At 43.6% G+C, this 22,317-nt stretch overlaps 2 protein-coding genes across 6 annotated transcripts; one reads left to right on the plus strand and one right to left on the minus strand.

The window, feature by feature from the left end:
* The first annotated feature begins 852 nt into the window (after positions 1-852).
* Positions 853-5,355, plus strand: LOC123079350 (probable myosin-binding protein 6). Of its 4 annotated transcripts, none has more exons than XM_044502114.1 (6): positions 853-1,019; positions 1,994-3,059; positions 3,153-3,320; positions 3,419-3,559; positions 3,648-3,812; positions 3,885-5,355. In XM_044502114.1, exons 2-6 carry the CDS (start codon positions 2,081-2,083, stop codon positions 5,042-5,044), a joined length of 2,613 nt encoding a protein of 870 aa, XP_044358049.1. In that variant the 5' UTR covers positions 853-1,019; positions 1,994-2,080; the 3' UTR covers positions 5,045-5,355. The 4 variants fall into 4 exon arrangements, with proteins under 4 accessions (XP_044358049.1, XP_044358047.1, XP_044358050.1 ...); XM_044502112.1 differs by lacking the exon at positions 853-1,019 and adding an exon at positions 1,029-1,268; XM_044502115.1 differs by lacking the exon at positions 853-1,019 and adding an exon at positions 1,029-1,268 and having other exon boundaries at positions 3,422-3,559.
* Positions 5,356-5,620: 265 nt separating this feature from the next.
* Positions 5,621-15,733, minus strand: LOC123079349 (TNF receptor-associated factor homolog 1b). Of its 2 annotated transcripts, none has more exons than XM_044502110.1 (13): positions 15,447-15,733; positions 14,328-14,525; positions 14,089-14,200; positions 13,135-13,223; positions 12,982-13,050; positions 12,779-12,908; positions 12,155-12,313; positions 11,694-12,057; positions 10,901-11,007; positions 10,280-10,430; positions 9,022-9,434; positions 8,750-8,942; positions 5,621-7,537 (listed from the first exon to the last, which is right to left on the minus strand). In XM_044502110.1, the coding sequence occupies exons 1-13, from the start codon at positions 15,577-15,579 to the stop codon at positions 5,795-5,797; spliced, it is 3,861 nt and encodes a 1,286-aa protein (XP_044358045.1). In that variant the 5' UTR covers positions 15,580-15,733; the 3' UTR covers positions 5,621-5,794. The 2 variants fall into 2 exon arrangements, with proteins under 2 accessions (XP_044358045.1, XP_044358046.1); XM_044502111.1 differs by lacking the exon at positions 15,447-15,733 and adding an exon at positions 14,914-15,136.
* Positions 15,734-22,317: the final 6,584 nt, after the last annotated feature.

A 22,317-nucleotide genomic window follows, 5' to 3' on the forward strand; every position in this document is an offset into this window, starting at 1 on the left:
TCTGGCAGCCGCTCCGGCTCTGACCTCGACATCGACGAGGAGCTGGCCCTCCGCATTGCCCCCGAGAGATCCAAGGTGGACACGGGAGGGGGGAGGGGACGGTTCCGGATCTGCCTCCTCGCCTCTCCCCCGCCAGCGCTGGCCCCTCCCGGCCCGTGCGCAAACCCGATTGTGATCTTTTGGTGAACGGATTGTGCATTTGTATGTCCGTTTCTACGTCCGGCTATGATCTATGTAGTTTCCATCAATGTTGCATGGTTTAGTATGGATATATGATCGGATATGAGATACTTGCGTCCGAGGGCGGTTGAGGGCCCGAATTTGCCTTAGCCGGCTGAAGATGCTCTAAGCAGAAACAAAATTTGGTTCAAAAAACCCAGTAAATACTACATGTTTCTAGTAGTATTCTCGGAAGGTTGACAAATGGACTAGGAAATTATGGCTATTTAGCTAAGCAGGTTTAAAAATTTGTTCAAAAATTAATATATTTTCGTCCTAGATTTGCCAGTGGGTAGAAAGACGTATGATAACGGACCGTGAAAGTATTTGTACAGGCTAAATATTAAGAATTTTCATCCATTTTTCAGCCAATTTCCATGAAAACATACGTTTAGATCACGAAGCAAATCGATCGCTCTGCAGATGTTTCTTGGATGCACGCGCCTGCCCCGCGTGGCCGTGCGAATTTCATTCTTCTCTAGCTTGATAGCCTGAAGACCGGGCCAAACTCCCCCAAGGCGTGAAGAGTCAGACTCCCAATTAATACCGCCATCATCCATTCAAGTCCTCCATTATTGATATGATTCCTCCATTCACATCGAGACGTCATTCTCCGCGGGGCAGCCTAAACAACCCCGTTAGCGCTAGTCTACTCAGCAGCAGTGAGTGACCACTAGACCAACTAAAACCAAGAGACGGAGGAGCTCAACCACCGCACGCCTTTCGGCTGGGCGGCCCTCGTCTGACCGCCCCGCGTCGCTGTCCGGCCCGGCCCGCGGAGGCCGGCTTTCTCCCTTTCGGTACGCCGCCCCGTCGTGGCCTCGCCACCGGCCACCGGCCACTTGCCCCCGCTTTCGGTTTTGGCTCGTTCCGGCGGTGGGGAGAATATATTTCCCTGCCACCTTTCCGCCTCATCATTTTGCTCCTCCTCCTCATGCTGCTCTGCTCAGCCTTAAGCCCGCCACCCCCTTCCTTTTTGGCGTCTGCTCCGACCACCGCCGCAGATCGGGATCCCTCGCGGCGTGCTGATTATCGGCTTGGATCGAAAGGCGAGGTTCTACTAATTCTATCTCCGCTCGGCCTGTGATTTTGTTCCGTGGCTGACCCGTGATTTGAGCTTAGTTTGCTTTCGGGACAGTGTCTTTCAACTTGCAAGGAATCAACTATGCTTACCCTGTTTCTTTCCTTATTAGCTTTGATTCCATGGCTGCTTTTGCTTGATTCTGTACTCATCCTGATGATTTCTTGGGGATACGGTGCTAATTCTATGTGGAATTTGGGACGATGCTTAGTGGACATTAGCTGCTTAGCTCTGAACAGGTTTCGGCTTACTCTGGGGATCATCTGTCCTGCATAATTTATGTCCGTGCTTCTCCAGCTATTATTTTCCTCCGAAAAAACCTTTTCTTTTATTCCTGTTCATGTGAGATGGCTTTAGGCTAAAATCTTCCAGCATTCTCTTGGTCCCGTGTATCTGCGATTGCCAATTAGCCACTGTAGTTGGTGCCCGACACTTGCTGCTATCAATTGCTTTTCCAACCTGGCATTCGGTCTCTCACTCCAGCTAAGACTGGCTTTATGCTTCACCAAACCTACCTATATCGCTGCAATGACACTACCATTCACCTTCTCAATGATAGGATAAAGGCTTTAATCGTACCGAATCCTGATGTCTCTAGCCTACAGCTCCAGTGAAATCTTGTTAATTCTATCACCAAGCTGATTAACTGTAAGACACTTTGCTGATTATTAACTTTGCTTTGACTTCTTGTAGAGGTCCTGCTTCAACACCAACCACCTCTGACCATCTAAACAGCGCGTTGGAGCGACTGTCGTGAAGATTCGAGTATACTGTTGGACAATGGGAACAAGGATGACAGTCCTGCGACGATTGCCCATCGCACTGTCATCGGCATTGCTCGAGTGGATCTTGATGCTTCTGCTATTCATCGACGCAGTTTACTCCTTCCTCATCACCAGATTTGCCCGTCTCTGCAAACTACCGGTACCTTGTCCGTTCTGCTCAAGGCTAGATCATGTCCTCGGCAATGAGGAACCATGCTTCTACAGGGAACTGATCTGCAAAACTCACAAGTCAGAGCTCTCATCCTTGGCCTTCTGCCGCCTACACCAGAAACTTGTGGGCGCGGAAAGTATGTGCGATGGATGCAGCAGTAGCTCACTTGCTCCAAAAGTGAAACAAAACAACAATGACAACACAGATGAGCCCGCCGTGGATGTCGATGTACTCAATACTACTCAGGGGGGTGATGATGTGTTACATTCTCCTCTTACAAGAATTTGTTCATGTTGTGCACAACATTTTGAACAACGGAGCGTATCGCTGTTCTCTCAGAAGAGTGGAGAGATCCAATATGCTAAGTCACCAAAGATTTGCACGGATTATCCTGTATCATGGCAACTGGACGAATCATTTGAAACCAAAGACATTTACCACCAGAGTGATCATACATCTCATGAGAGATACAGTGCTCTACAGATGACATCTGACTCCGAGGTTGAGGTTCCTTGTGCTGATGATGGCAGAGATTCTCCCCCTCATGAAGCCTATGATATGGAAAAGAGAGACTTTCAGGAAGATGCAGTTTTTGAGATACCAGGTGTTCCACACCCTGAGGTGGCCAAGCCATCTGAAATGAATGTTCAGGAAGAACAAAAAGTGACTGACTCCGGTGATGCATGTTCGGCAGATCATGTTCCCAATTATGACCCTGACAGTGTGATTAGTGGGAGCCAGATGGAAGCAGAGGACATCTCGTCCAGAAGACGAGCATCACAGCATGACCCTCTAATTGCCATTGAAGAGTTATCTTTAGAAGGTAAAATCATATTTCCCAACCTGGATAACTTCCACTATTTCCACTTTTGTTTTTGTGTTGACAGATCCTATAATTGCATGGATAATTGTGCAGATGCCACTGTTCCCCAAATTCCAGTTGCACCAGTTGATGAGTTACCTAAGATTATTGGTGAAACTGAATCATGTCAGAGGACGAATGACAGCATCGTCGATCCATATACATCTCAATTCACAATACTCGAACAACACTATGCTGTTGCAGCGGACAAAAATATAAAAGGTATGGTATCCTGATAATAACTCATACCAAATGAATGACATTTTATTTCTTATCATCAAACCATCATGACACAGCAAATAATTGTTAATATGATCCAGAAGAAGCTCAGGGGGGAGAAATCACTGCTATATCAAGTGGCATGTTTCACCAGAGAAGCACATTGGCTAATGATCCAGTTACAAGTGAACAAGTACCCAAGGACTATCACTATGTTGCTTCAGAAGAAACATATCCGAAAGGTTTCTTAGTTTTGCCTCTCTTTCTCCACTGTAGCATTCGCTTATCTATCTTAACTGAATCTCGGGATTCATTTCTACTCTCTTTCAGATAATTTCGGGGATATCCCCGTTTCACAGGTTGGTGTCGATTCAGAAACTCCTGCTGAAGTTGAAGATAATCCTAAAAAAGCTGAATGGACTGGTGATACCGGAATAAATGGACTGACATCACATGATCCTTCCAGTTCAACTTCCAAAGATTTGCCAGCAAAAGGTTTGTTAGTCTGTACCTTCCATCCAGCACAGTATTTTAAATGTGGTCCTTATATTTAACCATTTTGATCAGATGCGAAAGAGCCTCATATACCACCAGTTGCTGCCAGATCAAATGGTGAGGTATCTCAGGGTCTTGATGCCATTGAGGAACATCCCCAAACAATTGAAACGGTTGCTGAAAGGAGACCATCTCTTAGCACTCAGATTAGCATGAACGAAGCCTACAATCTTGCCATTGGCATGAGTGGTTTCCCATCCCCAACCTTGACTGATGTGATTCTTGGAAAAGGCTCTTCGGCTAGTGTAAATGGAGAACTAAGGCTACTGCTTTCACAACTCTCGGCTTCCAGGGGGCTCGAGGCAACTTGGCTTGATCCAGGCCCTAGCCCACGCACATATGGGCGTGGTGATGATTTGATAGTGCAGAACATAACAAGAAGAATCTCGCTCGAGAGAAATGTTTCTGGTCTGGAATCACTGGACGGAAGCATTATCAGCGAAATGGAAGGTGAGAGCACCATCGACCGGCTGAGACGACAGATTGATCTAGACCGGAAGTCGATACACCTCCTCTGCAGGGAGCTGGAAGAAGAGAGGAATGCTGCGGCGATCGCTGCAAACCAAGCACTGGCCATGATCACCAGGCTGCAGGATGAGAAGGCTGCAATGCAGATGGAAGCGTCTCATTACCAGAGGATGATGGAGGAGCAAGCAGAGTACGATGGCGAAGCGCTCGCTGAAGCTAACGAGCTACTTGCTCAAAGAGAAGATCAAATACAGGAATTGGAAGCCGAGCTTGAAAAGTGCTGGACACAGTCTGGAGGCGGAGGGCCAACAGAGAAAGAAGACAATCAGCTCCCCTTTGAAGAACAACATAGCACTGCAGCTTTGCTTGAAGATGAGAGGGCATACATATCAGAAAGTTTGAGGAAGCTGGAGAAGAAGCTTCACTTGTACTCCAACAACAATACTTCTACAGATTTATCAAATTCAGATGCTATAGAGGGGACACAAGAGTCCATTCTCTTGGCTAAGGGGGAGGCTGACCTATCCACATTTCAAGAGGAAATCTCGAGCTTGAATAAAAGATTGAAGACTCTAGAAGGAGACCGCGATTTCCTCGAGCACAGCATAAACTCCCTTAAGAATGGAAAAGAAGGCGCACAATTCATAAGGGAAATTGCCTGCAACCTCAGAGAACTCCGAGCTATTGCCATTGAGAGCAAATAGCATTGTGGATTTTAGCTCTTCACACAAAACCTCTTCGTGCACCAGATTCCCACCCAACTTGTACATTGTATATTTTTGTGCCCCAAAAGGAAAGAAATTGTTGTTAGGTCGCTACATCTAGGAATTTTGTTTTTGGCTATTGAGGGAGATTTTACACAAAAGAACTTGGCAAGTATACTGGCATGTGTTTGTTTTCTTTTCTTTGTGAGACGAGTCAGTTTGTCTTGGATGTGAACATAGTAAGTGGGTAACAACATACCAAGTGGCCTATAGATTTTGTTATAAACAAGTGATCAGTACTTGGGACTCAACAGGAAGTGCGTGTATGTGTGTGCGCGCGCGCGCGCATGTAGCCTGGTTGAGACTTGTGACTTCTATAGTATCTACAATTCTGTCTAAGTTCCATGATCCTGGCATCCTACCAAAGAAGTGCAGATGCTGCAAAATCACATCACTTATTACCTTGGTTCCTAACAGCTCTCTGTCGGCGACAAAACCCCAGGTTCCATTTGTTAGCTGCAGTCATATAACAGTAAGACAGAACAAAGCAAAACAGAGAAAAAGGAAAGAAACATATAAGCACTCTGACAAGCAGTTAATTGACTAGACTGCAACACTTTACATAATGTATCCTTTTTTCTTCTCTCCTTTTGGAATGAGAAGTTACGGTTGAGCGAACCTTGGACTTGCACCATGTTCGGTTACAACTTACAAGCAGCATTCATTATGGAAATTGGTGTAATACAAGCATCACCATTGACCGTTGGCACGGCGATACATGTATTCCTCATTCGCTCTCCCACTTGCATAATTGGTGTAGTCCCCCATCTGCTGTGAAAACCCGTTAACTCCAGGATTCACCATTGGATTAGGATAGCTATACAGCCAAGGCTTGGATGAAAAAGAGTCCGCCATTCCATTGGAATAAGCACCCAATGTGGAAAATTGCCCCTCTCCCAGCCTGTGTAGAGCATTCAGCCTGTCATAGTAATGGCCGTTCAAGTTCAACTGGCCAGAACTACTTGACGAAGTCATGTCAGCCTCTGCGAAGTTGCCTCCGGGAGAAAATGGCAAGCCAAATGGATGGTATTCATGGATAGGAGGCTCTTCCATGCTCACATTGCTTTGTTCCTCCTCAAGTAAGTCATTGATGATGCCAAGATGCGGGAATTCCTCCCCCACTGAACCCTGCAGCTGGTGTGAGTCAAAATTTGTAGGAATCTCACTCTGGAACTGCCTATGTTGAATTCCCCCAAATCTGCCTTGTTCTTCTGTTCCACTGTTGCTTGCTTGCTGATAAGAATTGTCACTCCATGGGCGTATGCGCGCATCACCATTGGTCATCTGTTGGTATGTAGTATCATCCCTCGGCATGTGTTCTTTAGCATCACTAATACCTTTCCATGGGTGCCAGCTATCAAGGGTATCCAACTTGCCCTGCCCAGATATGAATCCTTGATTACCGGGTAACTGGCCATTCCTTCCAACAGGAGGCAACATGGCAGATGTTCCCAATGCATATGCTGATAGTGGCTGAGAAATCGCATCGCTTTGGCCTGTAGAGGTTACCTTATCAGAACTTGACAAGGTAGTATCAAGACTACCCTTACCGATGATGGCATTTCGGTAGGACTGCGGTACATAACTTGGCACAGGAGCAGAGGGCTCATTGCTGGATCGTCTAGATGCAGTCAACGAACGTGACTGTGATGGGGGAACTTGAGCTCCGGGTATGGGTGGCAAAGTTGACCTTGGTACCTGGAACAGAGGAGCACTTGAAGGCCTTGATACTGCAGTAGAAGTTCGCGGAACAGAAGTGCCAACAATCTTTTTAGGAACTGCACTTTTTCGAGCTTCTGAATAAGACACCAAAGGCAACTGCCGTAGCGCTGCATTAGGTGGCGCGACCTTATTAACCTGAGGTGCAGGTGAATTAGACAGAGCTGGAATAGCTTTAGCAACTTTTTCAACCTGTGGTGTAGGTGACTTCAGGGGAACTGGAGCAGCTTTAGTAACCTTATTAGCCTGTGCAGACGGTTTTGGGGGGGCTGGAATACCTTTTGCGGCCTTAGCAACCCATGGTGCAGACGATTGGGGGGGAACTGGAATAGCTTTGTTTGCTAGCGACAAGCTTGAAGGAAGTGTAGCAGCTTTATCAACTGGCAGCGATCTTGGGGTGACTGAAGTAGCTCTATCTATTTTCAGATTCAAAGCTGGTTTGACCTTACTTGGAGCAACAGTAGGTCCAGATTTTGTGCTTACAGTGGTTTTGGGCTTTGCTGGAATGGCTCCATTAGCACCATTGGTGATTACAGGTTGAGAATGAGGTGGTGCATACATACTTGCATCAGGACTAGTCACGGAAGGTTGCTCTGGTCTGTTCACAACATTAGGAGTCTTTTCCAAAGAACTGGATGAGGATGATGAGGACACTGCCTCAGCTGCTGCTTTCTTTTCCAAATGTCCCTCTAGTTTCCTGCCCTCATTTTCCTTCTGAAACATGCATAAATGGAAACAGGCTTATCAACCTTTGGCAGTACAAAAACAAAGTAAAGAAACAACTCATTGAAGTGTTACATAGGAACCAATGGTTAAATATGTTGGAATTTTACTATGAAATGACTAGAAAGATCGTAAACAAAATTCTGACTCAAGAAGTGAATCCCGATAAGTACTCCCTCAAAAAGGACTGCAAAATTAGATGACTTGTGTTTTGAAATCGTTTGCATTTTCCCACATGCAGAACTTCCACCAAATGTAAATAGTACGAAAGAGGACGAAGTTTGTTGAGCAAATTAGTTGTCTTCAGAGATTTTGAATTTTTATTTGGTGGCATGAACTAACATGCAAACTGGATATTTTTTATTCAAAGATTATGCCCGCAGTTCATGCGATCATTCGTATAAAGAAAAGAGGAGAAATTCCAAGAGTACTACAAGCCTAGCTAAAGATATCCATGATTTTTACTGTATCTTATAAATGGGAACTGGTGTCATGCTGTTTGTCCACGCCTTCGACCTCCCAGTTACTAAAAATCTCTAAAAAAAGATAACAAATTAACTAACTAAAATACAATTTAGCACCCAAAGAAACTAACTCAACCAACTCCCAGAAAATCTCTAAAAAATGGAGATGACAGGGAGCACAAACGCAGAGCATGACACTAAAGCAAAAATAGTTTTTTAGTGTGATCATTATTAATTTTGTTAATCGTAGCAAAGCACAGGCTTAGCTATATAGTAGGAATAGCTGTCTGGTGTATGTTACTGCAATTTAATTGTGTAACCATTCAAACTCCGACACAATACTTATAGCAAAACATGTTGCCAATTTTTACAAAATCATACCGTGCAGGCATTAAGCTATTATCAATAGCCTCCAGATTAAAAAAGAACTACTCCCTCTGGTCTTAAATGTAAGACCTTTTAGAGATTCCAATATGGACTACATATGGAGCAAAATGAGTGAATCTACACTCTAAAATATGTCTATATACATCTGTATATAGTCCATATTGAAATCTCTAAAAGGGCTTATAGAAACGGAGGGAGTACAAACTAATGATAAGCCATATGTTTAGTACAAAACTAAGGATAATTATGGAATGATTAAGATGACCATTTGCACAACTAGGATAAGTCAATCACTACTAAAAACCTGGTAAGAAAGTAATGCCCAATACTGCTTAAGGAAAACTATTCTGACCTCATGTAGGCGTGTCCCAAGCTTCCGAAGCTTATCTTTTAAGGTGATTAGAACAGTCTCCTGATCAGGCTTTGGTGCTGGTCCACAGCCAGATGTATTGCGGTCTGAACCACCTGTAGTGCTAGAGGGGAGATCATCCTCATCTTTGGGAACGTTCTTGCTGCTTATGACCCTCGTCCGTTGAGTTTTCCCTCTGTACATAGATTCAATTAAAAACGCTGCGAATGCCATGCTAAGAGAAGCGATAAAAACTTGAGATAGTGCTAACCAACCTATGAAGTGATTTCTGACCAGAACTGTCTAGCAAGTTATTTCTTTTGCCTTGCATAATGTTCATAGTAGCAGATTCCGATAAACACGGCAGTGGCTTGTGCTCCACAGTAGAGTTCTTCCCAGTATGCACATTTTTCGTCTCAATACCAACATCATTGACCCCATTCACAGGTTGTGCAATTTTGTCACCTGCATCAGTTTGACATGCCTCAGCTGATCCATCTAAATTGTCTGAGATGTCTGAAGCACCTTCTTCGGAGGTATCAACTTTCATGGCTACTTGTCCTGCCTGCTTAGAATCCTCACTATCATGAATTGTGCTTTCATCTTGATCCTTCTCTGCAAAATTTGAATCAGATTTTTCCTCTCTATCCTTGTCTTTAACCTTCCGATTGTTCTTTTTTTGTTTGGCCTGGAAAAGTAATTCAAGATTATGCAAGTGAAAAATCCAACTAGATAAAGAGATGAGGCAAAATCCAACTAATTCTTATCCTAGTAACGTATTCACAAGAACAATTAGCTTCTGCAGCTTGAATGTCTCAACAAAATCTGGAAGTAAATTCAGAAGAAAATAAGACTAGCATGAAATGATCAATTAAACAAAATAAAGAGTTACTAGTCAAACTGGACCATGCATGTTTAGGCTCAACAGAGAAGTTTAACATTCGTCAATTATGCATAAATTAATGCCAGAATTTCAGGTGTGTGCTTACAACAGGCATGTGGTCATTAGCTCACAATGGCAATTTAACGATTTATGCTTTTTACAAGGAAAATAGTAAAATGCCATACGGGAGCAGCAAATTTCAACTTAGAAATAGGGGCAACTTGTTTTTGTTTCATATTCCAGCCCGTAAATCTTGTTAATTTGGATCAGTCCCAGCACGAAACACTACTGGCCGCTCGTTCATAACAGGGGAGAAGAGATGTGAGCTCAACCAAAGATTGGAACTCTTAACTGGAAAATTACCATAACAGCAAGCCAACCAAAAACAAAACGATACAATATAGTGAAAAACAAGAATAATCATTCGAAGAATCCAACAGTAAATTTCCTTTCAATATGTTCAAGTGGTTAGGCATTCTTCCCGTTCAAACTTGTTCAAGTAAACTAAAACCAAAGAAAAGCTGTCGTCATCTCACCCTGCTACCTGCTACCAGCTATGGGCCATTCAATGCAAGTTTTTTTTTTGAACCAGTGTCAATGCAAGGAATTAAAAAGAGGGGACGTGTGCTGAACAACATTAAGAGTATGACCTGTTTTTTCTTTGCACGCTTCTCCTTTTCAGTGGTATTGTTGCGCTTCCCCTTCATCTCACTTTCAAGGAGCCCAGCTTCTTCCTCTTCACGAATAAGCTCTTCTTGCCTCTTCAAAGAGACAGCTTCTTGATAAGCGACCTCAATCCCACTAACACAAAAACAAAACAGAAGTGATGCAAAGCATGCAATGTTGTCTAGTGCAAATATCAAAGATATCAGACTACATCCTTATATTTCTAAGCAGAACTAAAGGACAGGCTCAAATTTGCTGTAAAAAATAATTTATTTAGTTTTCCTAAGATTTTAGAGGTATATCTCAATGCAAAATAGCAGAAAACATTTCATGATTACTCAGCAATGGTATAACTTAAAGGTACAGTTTCAATGCTAAACAGCAGGAAATCACTGAACAATTTAATAGTTACTCAGCAACGTAAAAACTTTAATGCAGGACCACATAAATCATCGAGTTGATCAAGGACTGCACACATGATGGTACTAACAAATCACACATAGGAAGACATAGCAAAGGCAATAAACTGTTGTCCAAATTAATGATATCTACCAAGTAACCTAATCAGGCGGAGGTTACAAGATGAAAATAGATAAACCTTTTACCTAAATATATGAGATAGAGCAAATGTTTCAAGTATCTTCTGACCAAACTCAGTTAGGCGCTTTTCTTCATGCTCAATTGAAACTTTAACTTCGCCAGAACTACCAGCCTACAAAGATGATAACAATGAAAAATTAGCAGCATGACAATAATTATACTGCAGAAAATAAAAGTAATGCTTGCAACCATCAAACATAATATAACTAATTAGCACACTGATGAGTCTAGTCTAGAAACAAATAGGAATATACTGGGGTAGTCTTTAGAAATGCATTCATTCGGATACACCGGGTTGAGCGGCTTAATAATCTAACTAGATAATTGCACTTAGGTACTGTCTACCAATATAAAGTGTGGTGCATTTTCCACTGATTGCAGCATAAGTTTATCTGGCCAGCTAAACCAAATGACCATATAAGAACAATTGGAATTGATATAGCTCATCTAAAAATTATGCGGCCAGCTTCAACCAAGAACCTCCATTGCAAATGGAAGATTCAAGAAAATAAACTCCGGATGGACGGGAAACTTCATTATGCAAAAAGATGTCTGAAAATTAACAAAAACAATCATGTTGACTGGGAAACAAGGGAAGAATCACATCATAGGATAAAGCAGACAAATTCTGAGCTAAAAGAAGCTAATTCCATGTCATTGCGGCCAAATAATAGAAATACCAAGGATAGGAAAATGGCGTCATGGTAGAATTCATTGTTGGAGGTTGGGGGGGGGGGGGGGCCTAAATTACCGTAAAAGCCTAAAAATTGCACTAATAAATCAATACACCAATACTACCTTAGTGCGGCTCTGGGAACATTTGTCATCCTTTGGAGATAGAGGTTGACAAGGCAAGGGTTCTAAAGCTGCCCTCTCAAGCAAAGCTAGGACATCACCAGCTAAAGCAAATGTGTCCATGTCAACATGGACCATAGGCGCAGATAACTCCTCCAAGTCCATTAATTTTCCTCTACCTTTCTTTCCCCTGCACTGGTGCTCAAGTGCCTTCAGCCCCGTATGCAGGGAGTCCATAACTAGTGTTGAAGTGACCTCTTTCTCTACAAAGAAATGCTTCACAATTATTTTCAATATGACGTCGCTCTTCTCTCTGGACATGCGATATCTTGTGCTTGTGTCAATTGCAAGCCAGAAAGCACAAAAACTGCAACACCAAGGAAGAATGCATTGCAATTAAAGTTATAAATATTTAACTATTCACAAGATGACAACGTATAAAATTCTAGAAGTAACTGACTAACCCGGACCATCTCATTTTGTCCTCAATGAGGTTGCTAAGTTTACTTCTGTGTTCTTCAACAAAGCGACGATAAATTTGCTCTATATTTGTCATATAGACACGGAGTAATTCTCGTCGATAAGGACGCTCAAGGCAACGAAACGGGCGGTCCACTTTCTCCCTCCATTTGATAAAAAAGACAGAGAAAAGGAGTTACATAATGTTTTGCGATCAATTAATAAGAATTAAGTGCTAAGAAAATTAGAGACAGTAGCTAGAGTACGATTCTCAGTATATCCAAATGGCCGACCACATAATAGTAGGCATGTATTAAACAATACAGAAGTGACTTGACAGACTGAACATAAGAAGTAACTCTGGATACTGCAATCAGAAACAGTCTCAACAAGGTATCTACATGCATGCATGAGCAATATGCAACTACAGCCTCTAACAGGACCAGGATAAAATTAGGACATACAAGATCACAACATAACATTAAAAGTTTAATTATCTAGGAAAGCATCAAATGCTAACAAAAACAACTAAACTCAAGTGTGCAGTGTGAACAATCAAATTAAAGACTTTCAGTACTGCCAAAGTAAGAAAAACTGTTTGAAGCATCAATCCTGAAATTCAATACTACCTAATAACTTGAACTTGGGCTATGATTTCGAGAACATCATTAACAAGAAAACCATCTTGGATCTTTGACAACTCCATGAACTTCTTCCATCCCCAATCATGCTCCTTCTTCCAGAATTTGTGCAAGGTGTCTGCAAAATTACTTAGTTAACCTCTAATTGGTTATTTAGCCCCATGGAGAAAAAACCACCAATCAATCTTTACCAGAATATTTAACTTTCTTAGGATCAAGATTGCCCACAGCTATGGTGAACTGTGCAAACTGGCTCCATCCTGAAAGTATCAAGCCAGTGACCGAAAAATAAGTTTGGGGACAAAATATTACTTAGGCAACATGGTAAAACAATAACACCAAACCTGGAAGGAGTTTGTCATGATCAGCAACACATAGAAACAGTGACAAGTGATTGGAGACATCACACCCTTGAGGGTAAACTAGAATATACCTACAAAAAATAAAGATCGCATACTAAGGTATCAACATATGATAATGATATAGCATGCCATAAGGGAATAAAGCTAGTTTAAAATTTGCATCACTAACTGGCTCAAGGGTCTTGCAAGTATGAAAATTACAAGAATAAAGAAGAAGAAAATTTGGAGTGCAAAAATTGTCTACTACTCCCTCCGTTCCATAATACTTGTCTTGGTTTTAGTTCAATGTTGGGAAGAGGTGAAACACAATGAAAAACACTTTTAGAATAGCCGCACTGGAAGGTAGTATGTTATACATCAATCAGTGCCATGCCTAATGCTAGCAAAGATGCACCACAACCATAAGAAATTTAACAAACAGAAACCATTTGAGACACAGAAAGCTTTTCAACATAACGGAGATATTCAAGCTATAGATCAACCTCCTTTGTATCAGACATCAGCAATAATTGCAAGCTTTAACTATATACAGCTGGTTCCTTACAGATACTTGAAGCTTTCTTTTCAGGACTCGGTGAACAATTAAGCATGTGTACAATCAAAATGAAGAATCTAGAACCATGCTCAATATAATAATAACTAGCCCACTAACAACGAGGGAACTAGAGTTTAAACACCATTATGAAAGATTTCACAGGCAACAGGCTCTTACTTACAGCACTGTCAAGAAAAGAACATGAGCCGGAAAGCACTGTACTAGCAATCAACAATCATTCAAGTTAAGAAAGTTCAATAATACTTGTGAATCCATGATAGGACATAAAAAGGAATAATAAACCAGACACAATTCAACCTTGGTTCATCATCAGACCCAAAAAGAAGTGGGGAAAAGAAATATAATAACACCAGTATTTTAATTAACCATTAGGAACCTACCACTTAAAACCACCAGCTTCAAATGGTTCACTTTTCATTTCTCTCTTCTTCTCCTTTGAGAAGTTCTGAATTCTCCAAGTATGTCGCCCGAATAAATTTGAAGGACAGGGCCCTGAGATAATAACATCAGCTAAATGAAAACGTAGCCAACATTACCACCGAACAAATTACTATCACAAATGCCTACCCATCTTATACATAATGAAAAGCATATTAGGCTAAGAAAGTCTATTGCTCACCAGGATCATCATCTTCGCCATCAGTGTCCCAGAAGGGAGGGGACGTCGACGGGCTCCCATTGTCGATCTGGTCGCAGGACCGCCATTCAGACATGGAATCACCGGACACACTCTGATCATCATCCCCCAACGCATCACCTAACATGGCTCCAGACTTCAAGGATTTGACAAAGAGGTCGAGCTTCAGCTTCGCTACAACTGTGCAACAAAACAACAGAATTATGAGTTTAGGCTGAACCCAACACCAATAGTACCTCAAAACGAACGTGTACTGAACCATCAAGGCTCCTGGTAAAGCCAGATTAACCCGGTTCAGGGGCACTCTGTCACCGAATTTTACTGACAGATAGACAGGTCGTATCTAAAAGCAGATGGAAAAAACCTAGCACGCCTTCCCACCAGCCAAGGAGAATTCATTCACGACTTGTAACGCCCAATCGCCGACCAAACAGGTCGGAACCTAACCCTCGAACCCTAACCCCCAGTCCCCACGGGCATCCGCCGCAAGCGTTACCGCTGCGCGCCGGCGACCGGTGGGCAGGGGGGCGCCGATCCGGTGGACTCCAGGGGCGGCCTAGGCTTTTACCTGCGTCAGCTGGCCGCAACGGCGAGCCGAGAAAGTGTTCTGGCGGCGGCGGCGGCGGCGCGACGAAATGGGCAGACAGGAGACAGGGAGGGAGAGAAAGAAAGTGACGAGAATATTTGGATTGGGGAATTTATATATATCGGCGACGAGGGATGAGGCGTGCGATGTGTCCCGTTCTTCCTCACACTCACAGAGGTCCGGTACGAATTTCCAGAGCGGAGGAGAAAAAAAAGGGCCAGGTACTCTTTTTCTGACCCGAGATGCGGCGCGCCCGTGCGGGCGGACCACGGATTGCTGGGCAATTCTGGGGACCGACCGGAGGCGGAGGCCGGAAAGCCGGAGGGGGCAAATTGGACTTTCAGATCACACCCAAGGGGGCTTTGAGCCATGCGCCGGGAAAGCCCATCCCAAACTTTCCACAAACGCTTCAACAAATTACCAAACTTTGATCTACATCTAGTTCTCAAAAAAAAAAAAAAACTTTGATCTACATCTGCCGACTCAAAACTTATTGGATTCCGAGGAGATTGTACCTTTTTTGTCCTTCCTCCCCCAGTGAGAATTGTCGCAGCAGCAAGGGCAAGAAGAACTTGAAGTTGACGCCCAAACGCGCCTCAATGGTATGCGGCGGACGCCAGAGCCACGCGATTCAGGGGCGCCGGCCATGGGGTCGCCTAGATCCGCCGATGATGTTGACCGTAGGCCTAGCGGCGGATCTTGTTTTTGTTACGGTCGGCGGTGTGGTTCTGGATCGCTTGGTTTCGACGGGGCGAGGTCTAAGCGGCGGCGGCGGAAGAGGATTGTAATGGCGATTAGGAGTGGAGAAGGCGTCGGGAGAGCTAATAACGACGGAGGGGACAGATCGAAAGAGAAAGAATCACGAGGGCGGGGCACGCAACCCAACCGACGCGTATATATAGGCGTCGATGCGATATTTTTTAGGAAGATGTTTATTTGCGAACGAAGATATCGTTTATTAATTTGCCTTATGATTGCGCTATTAGAAACGCGGATATACATATTGAGAATAAATGTCGTGAAGTATCAACGGATACTTTTGTAACTTCTTTCAAGGACGAGGGGTAGAATTGAAACCCAATAACAGTGAGACATATGAGTAACAGTGGGACATGCCGATATGACCAAAATTAGATGTGTAACAGTGAGTAAGGATACTTTGCCAGAGGAGGATGTCGTACGGGTATGCCACGGACTGAGTCACAAGTGCATATGGACTCCGGAGCCTTGTGTCACGTCGCACCCGAGTAGGCACTCAGAGGGGGGTGACATGTCCGGAATTCAACTGTTATGGGAGATGTGTTCCTTGTAACAGCGGGATCCTCGTAGCCCCAAACATAACTACCAAACTACCTGCATCTGTGTCATACACCAATTCTCTAATTGGAGCGTCGCACACTCCAGCCCAGGTATCGGTTGGTGCCACCTGACATACATGATGATCACAACACAGACCTTACTAAAGAGAAACAAAGCCATTGTGGCTTCTTTACTACAACAATGTGGCAGATGACACTATATCAGAGTTTTGAAGGAAATATGCCCTAGAGGCAATAATAAAGTTGTTATTTATATTTTTTTATATCATGATAAATGTTTATTATTCATGCTAGAATTGTATTAACCGGATACTTGATGCATGTGTGGATACATAGACAAAACACCGTGTCCCTAGTAAGCCTCTACTAGACTAGCTCGTTAATCAAAGATGGTTAAGTTTCCTAACCATAGACATGTGTTGTCATTTGATGAACGGGATCACATCATTAGGAGAATGATGTGATGGACAAGCACTAGTAGAAAAAGAGGCTTCCATACGCCCCCATTAGTCCCTAAAATAATCGAACCGCGACCAAAGGGGTCTTTAATCGCGGTTCGGGAGGAGACCCGCGACCAACTATCTGGGCCCAGCGCGCTCGGTCGACAGCTCGCGGACGGGAGGGGCTTTAGTCCCGGTTGGCCTGGCCAACCGGGACTAAAGGTCCTCAGGCTGGCCCGAAGGCCTTTAGTCGCAGTTGGCCAGGCCAACCGGGACTAAAGGCCCATCCCTATATATAGGACTCAGCTCACTTCACTTAGCCACAATTCAGAAGGGGGGTGGTGGGTTTGCTTTTGGTTCCTCCTATGCACACAAGGTGTTCGATGAAATGCCCGAGAGCATGAAACAAACATGATATGAAGTGTCCGAGCCACACTTGAGCTTTCTCATTTATTTTTCCTCCGCGATCGCGGTTAGCAACTTGAACCTTTCATGTGTCATTGATAAAATATGCATGTGTGTAGTTCATTGTTTAATTTGTATTATTTCTAGCTAGTTAGTTTAACAAATGCATGATGGTTAATTATATACTTTATATAATAATAATGCAGATGAATCGGCAATGGATGTACGGTCCCCGACTCTCCGGCGAGTTCACTACGGGTTTGAAAGATTTCCTCGTAGTGGCAAATGCGAACAAGCAGCGAGGTTTTATTATCTGTCCATGTGCTGTCTGTAAGAATCGGAAGGGTTACTCCTCCTCAAGAGACGTTCACATGCACCTGCTTCGGCACGGTTTCATGCGAAGCTATAATTGTTGGACCAAGCATGGAGAAAGAGGGGTTAGAATGGAAGAAGATGAAGAAGGGGATGATATCGATGACAACTATCATGATCATTTCGGTGATACTTTCATGGAGGATGATGCTGAAGGTGGGGAAGGGTTAGGTGAAGGTGAAGAAGAGGCACATGATGAGCCCGCTGATGATCTTGGTCGGACCATTGCTGATGCACGGAGACGCTGCGAAACTGACAAGGAGAGGGAGAATTTAGATCGCATGTTAGAGGATCACAAAAAGTCGTTGTACCCAGGATGCGATAATAGTCTGAAAAAGCTGGGCTGCACACTGGATTTGCTAAAATGGAAGGCACGGGAAGGGTAGCTGACTCATCATTTGAAAATTTGCTGAAAATGTTGAAGAATATGTTTCCGAAGAATAACGAGTTGCCCGCCAGTACGTACGAAGCAAAGAAGATTGTCTGCCCTCTAGGTTTAGAGGTTCTGAAGATACATGCATGCATTAACGACTGCATCCTCTACCGCGGTGAATACGAGAATTTGAATGAATGCCCTGTATGCACTGCATTGCGTTATAAGATCAGAGGCGATGACCCTGGTGACGATGTTGAGGGCGAGAAACCCAGGAAGAGGGTTCCCGCCAAGGTGATGTGGTATGCTCCTATAATACCACGGTTGAAACGTCTGTTCAGGAACAAAAAGCATGCCAAGTCGTTGCGATGGCACAAAGAGGACCGTAAGTCCGACGGGGAGTTGAGACACCCCGCTGATGGAACGCAATGGAGAAAGATCGACAGAGTGTTCAAAGATTTTGCAGCTGACACAAGGAACATAAGATTTGGTCTAAGTACTGATGGCATGAATCCTTTTGGCGAGCAGAGCTCCAGCCATAGCACCTGGCCCGTGACTCTATGCATCTACAACCTTCCTCCTTGGTTGTGCATGAAGCGGAAGTTCATTATGATGCCAGTGCTCATCCAAGGTCCAAAGCAACCCGGGAACGACATCGATGTGTACCTAAGGCCATTAGTTGATGAACTTTTACAGTTGTGGGGCAGACCTGGTGTACGTGTCTGGGATGAGCACAAAGAAGAGGAATTTAACCTACGAGCGTTGCTTTTTGTAACCATCAACGATTGGCCTGCTCTCAGTAACCTTTCGGGACAGACAAATAAGGGATACAATGTATGCACGCACTGCTTACATGAGACTGAAAGTGTACGTTTGGGTGATTGTAAGAAGAACGTGTACCTGGGTCATCGTCGATTTCTTCCCCGAAATCATAACGTAAGAAAGAAAGGCAAGCATTTCAACGGCAAGGCAGATCACCGGCCGAAGCCTGCGGAACGTACTGGTGCTGAGATATTTGATATGGTCAAGGATTTGAAAGTCATCTTTGGAAAGGGTCCTGGCGGACAATCAGTTCCGCGGGGAGTTGACGGGCACGCACCCATGTGGAAGAAGAAATCTATATTTTGGGAGCTAGAATATTGGAAAGTCCTAGATGTCCGCTCTGCAATCGACGTGATGCATGTTACGAAGAATATTTGCGTGAACCTGCTAAGCTTCTTGGGCGTGTATGGGAAGACAAATGATACAAAGGAAGCACGGCAGGACCAGCAACTTTTGAAAGACCCAGATGACCGGCATCCGGAATGGTTTCAAGGTCGTGCCAGCTACGCTCTTACCAAAGAAGAGAAGGTCATTTTTTTTTGAATGCCTGAGCAGTATGAAGGTCCCGTCTGGCTTCTTGTCGAATATAAAGGGAATAATAAACATGGCGGACAAAAAGTTCCAAAACCTGAAGTCTCACGACTGCCACGTGATTATGACGCAATTGCTTCCGATTGCTTTGAGGGGGCTCCTACCGGAAAATGTTCGAGTAGCCATTGTGAAGCTATGTGCATTCCTCAATGCAATCTCTCAGAAGGTAATCAATCCAGAAGATCTACCACGGTTACAGAACGATGTGGTCCAATGCCTTGTCAGTTTCGAGTTGGTGTTCCCACCATCCTTCTTCGATATTATGACGCACCTCCTGCTCCACCTAGTCGAAGAGATTTCCATTCTCGGTCCTGTATTTCTACACAATATGTTCCCCTTTGAGAGGTTCATGGGAGTATTAAAGAAATATGTTCGTAACCGTGCTAGGCCAGAAGGAAGCATCGTCAAGGGCTATGGAAATGAGGAGGTAATTGAGTTCTGTATTGACTATGTTCCTGACCTTAAGCCGATTGGTATTCCTCAATCGCGGCACGAGGGGAGACTAAGTGGAAAAGGCACGATCGGAAGGAAATCAACGATATGTATGGACGGTCATTCTATGACTGAAGCACACCACACAGTTCTGCAAAATTCCAGCTTGGTGGCTCTGTACTTCGAGCAACACAAGAATATTTTACGCTCGGACAACCCGGGGAAGCCTGAATCCTGTATTAGAAAGGCCCACATGGAGACTTTCGGCAGTTGGTTGCGAAAACATTTAATGAATGGCAATGATGTTGGAGATCAGCTGTACATGTTGGCCAAGACACCATCTTCGACTATAACGACTTTCCAAGGGTACGAGATAAATGGGAATACATTTTACACCATCGCCCAAGATAAAAAGAGCACCAACCAAAACAGTGGTGTCCGCTTTGATGCAGCAACCGAGAATGGGCAAAAGGTCACATATTATGGTTACATAGAGGAGATATGGGAACTTGACTATGGACCCTCCTTTAAGGTCCCTTTGTTCCGGTGCAAATGGTTCAAGCTAACAGGAGGTGGGGTAAAGGTGGACGAGCAATACGGAATGACAATGGTGGATTTCAACAATCTTGGTTACCTTGACGAACCATTCGTCCTTGCCAAAGATGTCGCTCAGGTTTTTTATTTGAAGGACATGAGTAGCAAACCGAGGAAACGGAAAGATAAGAAAACAATCAGTACATCATGCGATGATCCAAAGCGCCACATTGTTCTTTCAGAGAAAAGAAACATCGTGGGAGTGGAGGACAAGACAGACATGTCAAAAGATTATAATATGTTTGGTGAAATTCCGCCCTCAAAGTGAACACTGACCCAAGCATTAAGTTAAATGATGAGGATGCTCCATGGATACGGCACAATCGTAAGCAAGCAGGGACACAAGGGAAGAATTGATGTGTAATAATTTATTGTACCAAACTTTGTTGAATGGATCATGTGAATTAAAACGTACGATGGCGAATCCGGATGATTTGTATTTGGTCGATGAACTGAATGATGTATCAAACCTTTTGTCAAACCTTCAAGGGATCGAGGATGTAGAACAAAACAATCGGTATCGCCATCATACAGCCCTGCCGTGGCTACTGAGTGCATATATGCATACCAAATGCACGACAGGACGTATGATGGCGAATCCGGATGATTTGTATTTGGTCGATGAACTGAATGATGTATCAAACCTTTTGTCAAACCTTCAAGGGATCGAGGATGTAGAACAAAACAATCGGTCTGAATTTTTAAAATGAATTAGTTTTATTTTTCTGGATTTTTTGATATATTATTTGTATTTTTAAGATTTTAAAATGAATTAGTTTTATTTTTTTGAATTTTTTGATATATTATTTGTATTTTTAAGATTTTCAAATGAATTAGTTTTATTTTTTTGAATTTTTTGATATATTATTTCTATTTTTAAGATTTTAAAATGAATTAGTTTTATTTTTCTGAATTTTTTGATATATTATTTGTATTTTTAAGATTTTAAAATGAATTAGTTTTATTTTTCTGAATTTTTTGATATATTATTTGTATTTTTAAGATTTTAAAATGAATTAGTTTTATTTTTCTGAATTTTTTGATATATTATTTGTATTTTTAAGATTTTAAAATGAAAAGTATGTGAAAAAGGACCTTTAGTCGCGGTTCGTGACACGAACCGCGACTAAAGGCTCTTTCCGCGCGGGAACGAAAACGGCACGAAAGAACCTTTAGTCGCGGTTGGGGACACCAACCGCGACTAAAGGGTACCTTTAGTCGCGGTTGGTGTCCCCAACCGGGACTAAAGGGGGGCATTGGTCCCGGTTGGTGCCACGAACCGGGACCAATGCTCTGTCTATATATACAACACTTAGTAAATTTTCCCCCACCTCCCATTCTCCTCTCGACGCCGACGCCCTGCCCCGACGCCGCCAGGCTACTGCTGCGCCGCCCTTCCCCGAGCCTGCACGCTCCCCCAGTGAGCTCCGCCGCCCCCAGTGAGCTCTGCCCCCACTTCCCCTGCCCTACGCCGCCGCCCTTGCCCTGCACTGTCACCGCCGCCCCTGCCCTGCCCTACGCGCCGCCGCCACCGCTGCCCCTGCCCCTGCGCGCTGCCGCCGCCGCCCCCCAGTGAGCTCCGCTCCCCTTCCCCTGCGCCGTCGCGTGCTGCCGCCCCTTCCCTGCGCTGCCACCGCCGCCGCAACTGCCCTACGAGTTGCCGCCGCCACCGCCCCTAATTAAAAGAAAAGGAAAAAGAAAATGGCATAACTAATTAAAAGAAAAGGAAAAACATCAATTTTCTGTTTTGGTCATAAAAGAAAAGGAAAAAGAAAATGGCATAACTAATTAAATAATTATCCAAAAATTATGTTTAATACCTCAAAATGTTCAGTGAAACATTTGGCACATGTTTTCAACCTTATACATGCAGTTTGACATCTAAAGTATTTCTGTTTTTGTTGTTTTCCAAAAATGGCTGAAATGAAAGCAAAAATTAATAGCTCTTAATCATTCAACCGTCGCTGCTCCTCCTCTATGTCCCCTTAATCTTATTTTTTAATTCCTTTATACTTAATTAATTTTTACTACATGCAGG

Source organism: Triticum aestivum, chromosome 3D (genome assembly GCF_018294505.1).
Source record: "Triticum aestivum cultivar Chinese Spring chromosome 3D, IWGSC CS RefSeq v2.1, whole genome shotgun sequence".
NCBI lineage: Eukaryota > Viridiplantae > Streptophyta > Magnoliopsida > Poales > Poaceae > Triticum > Triticum aestivum.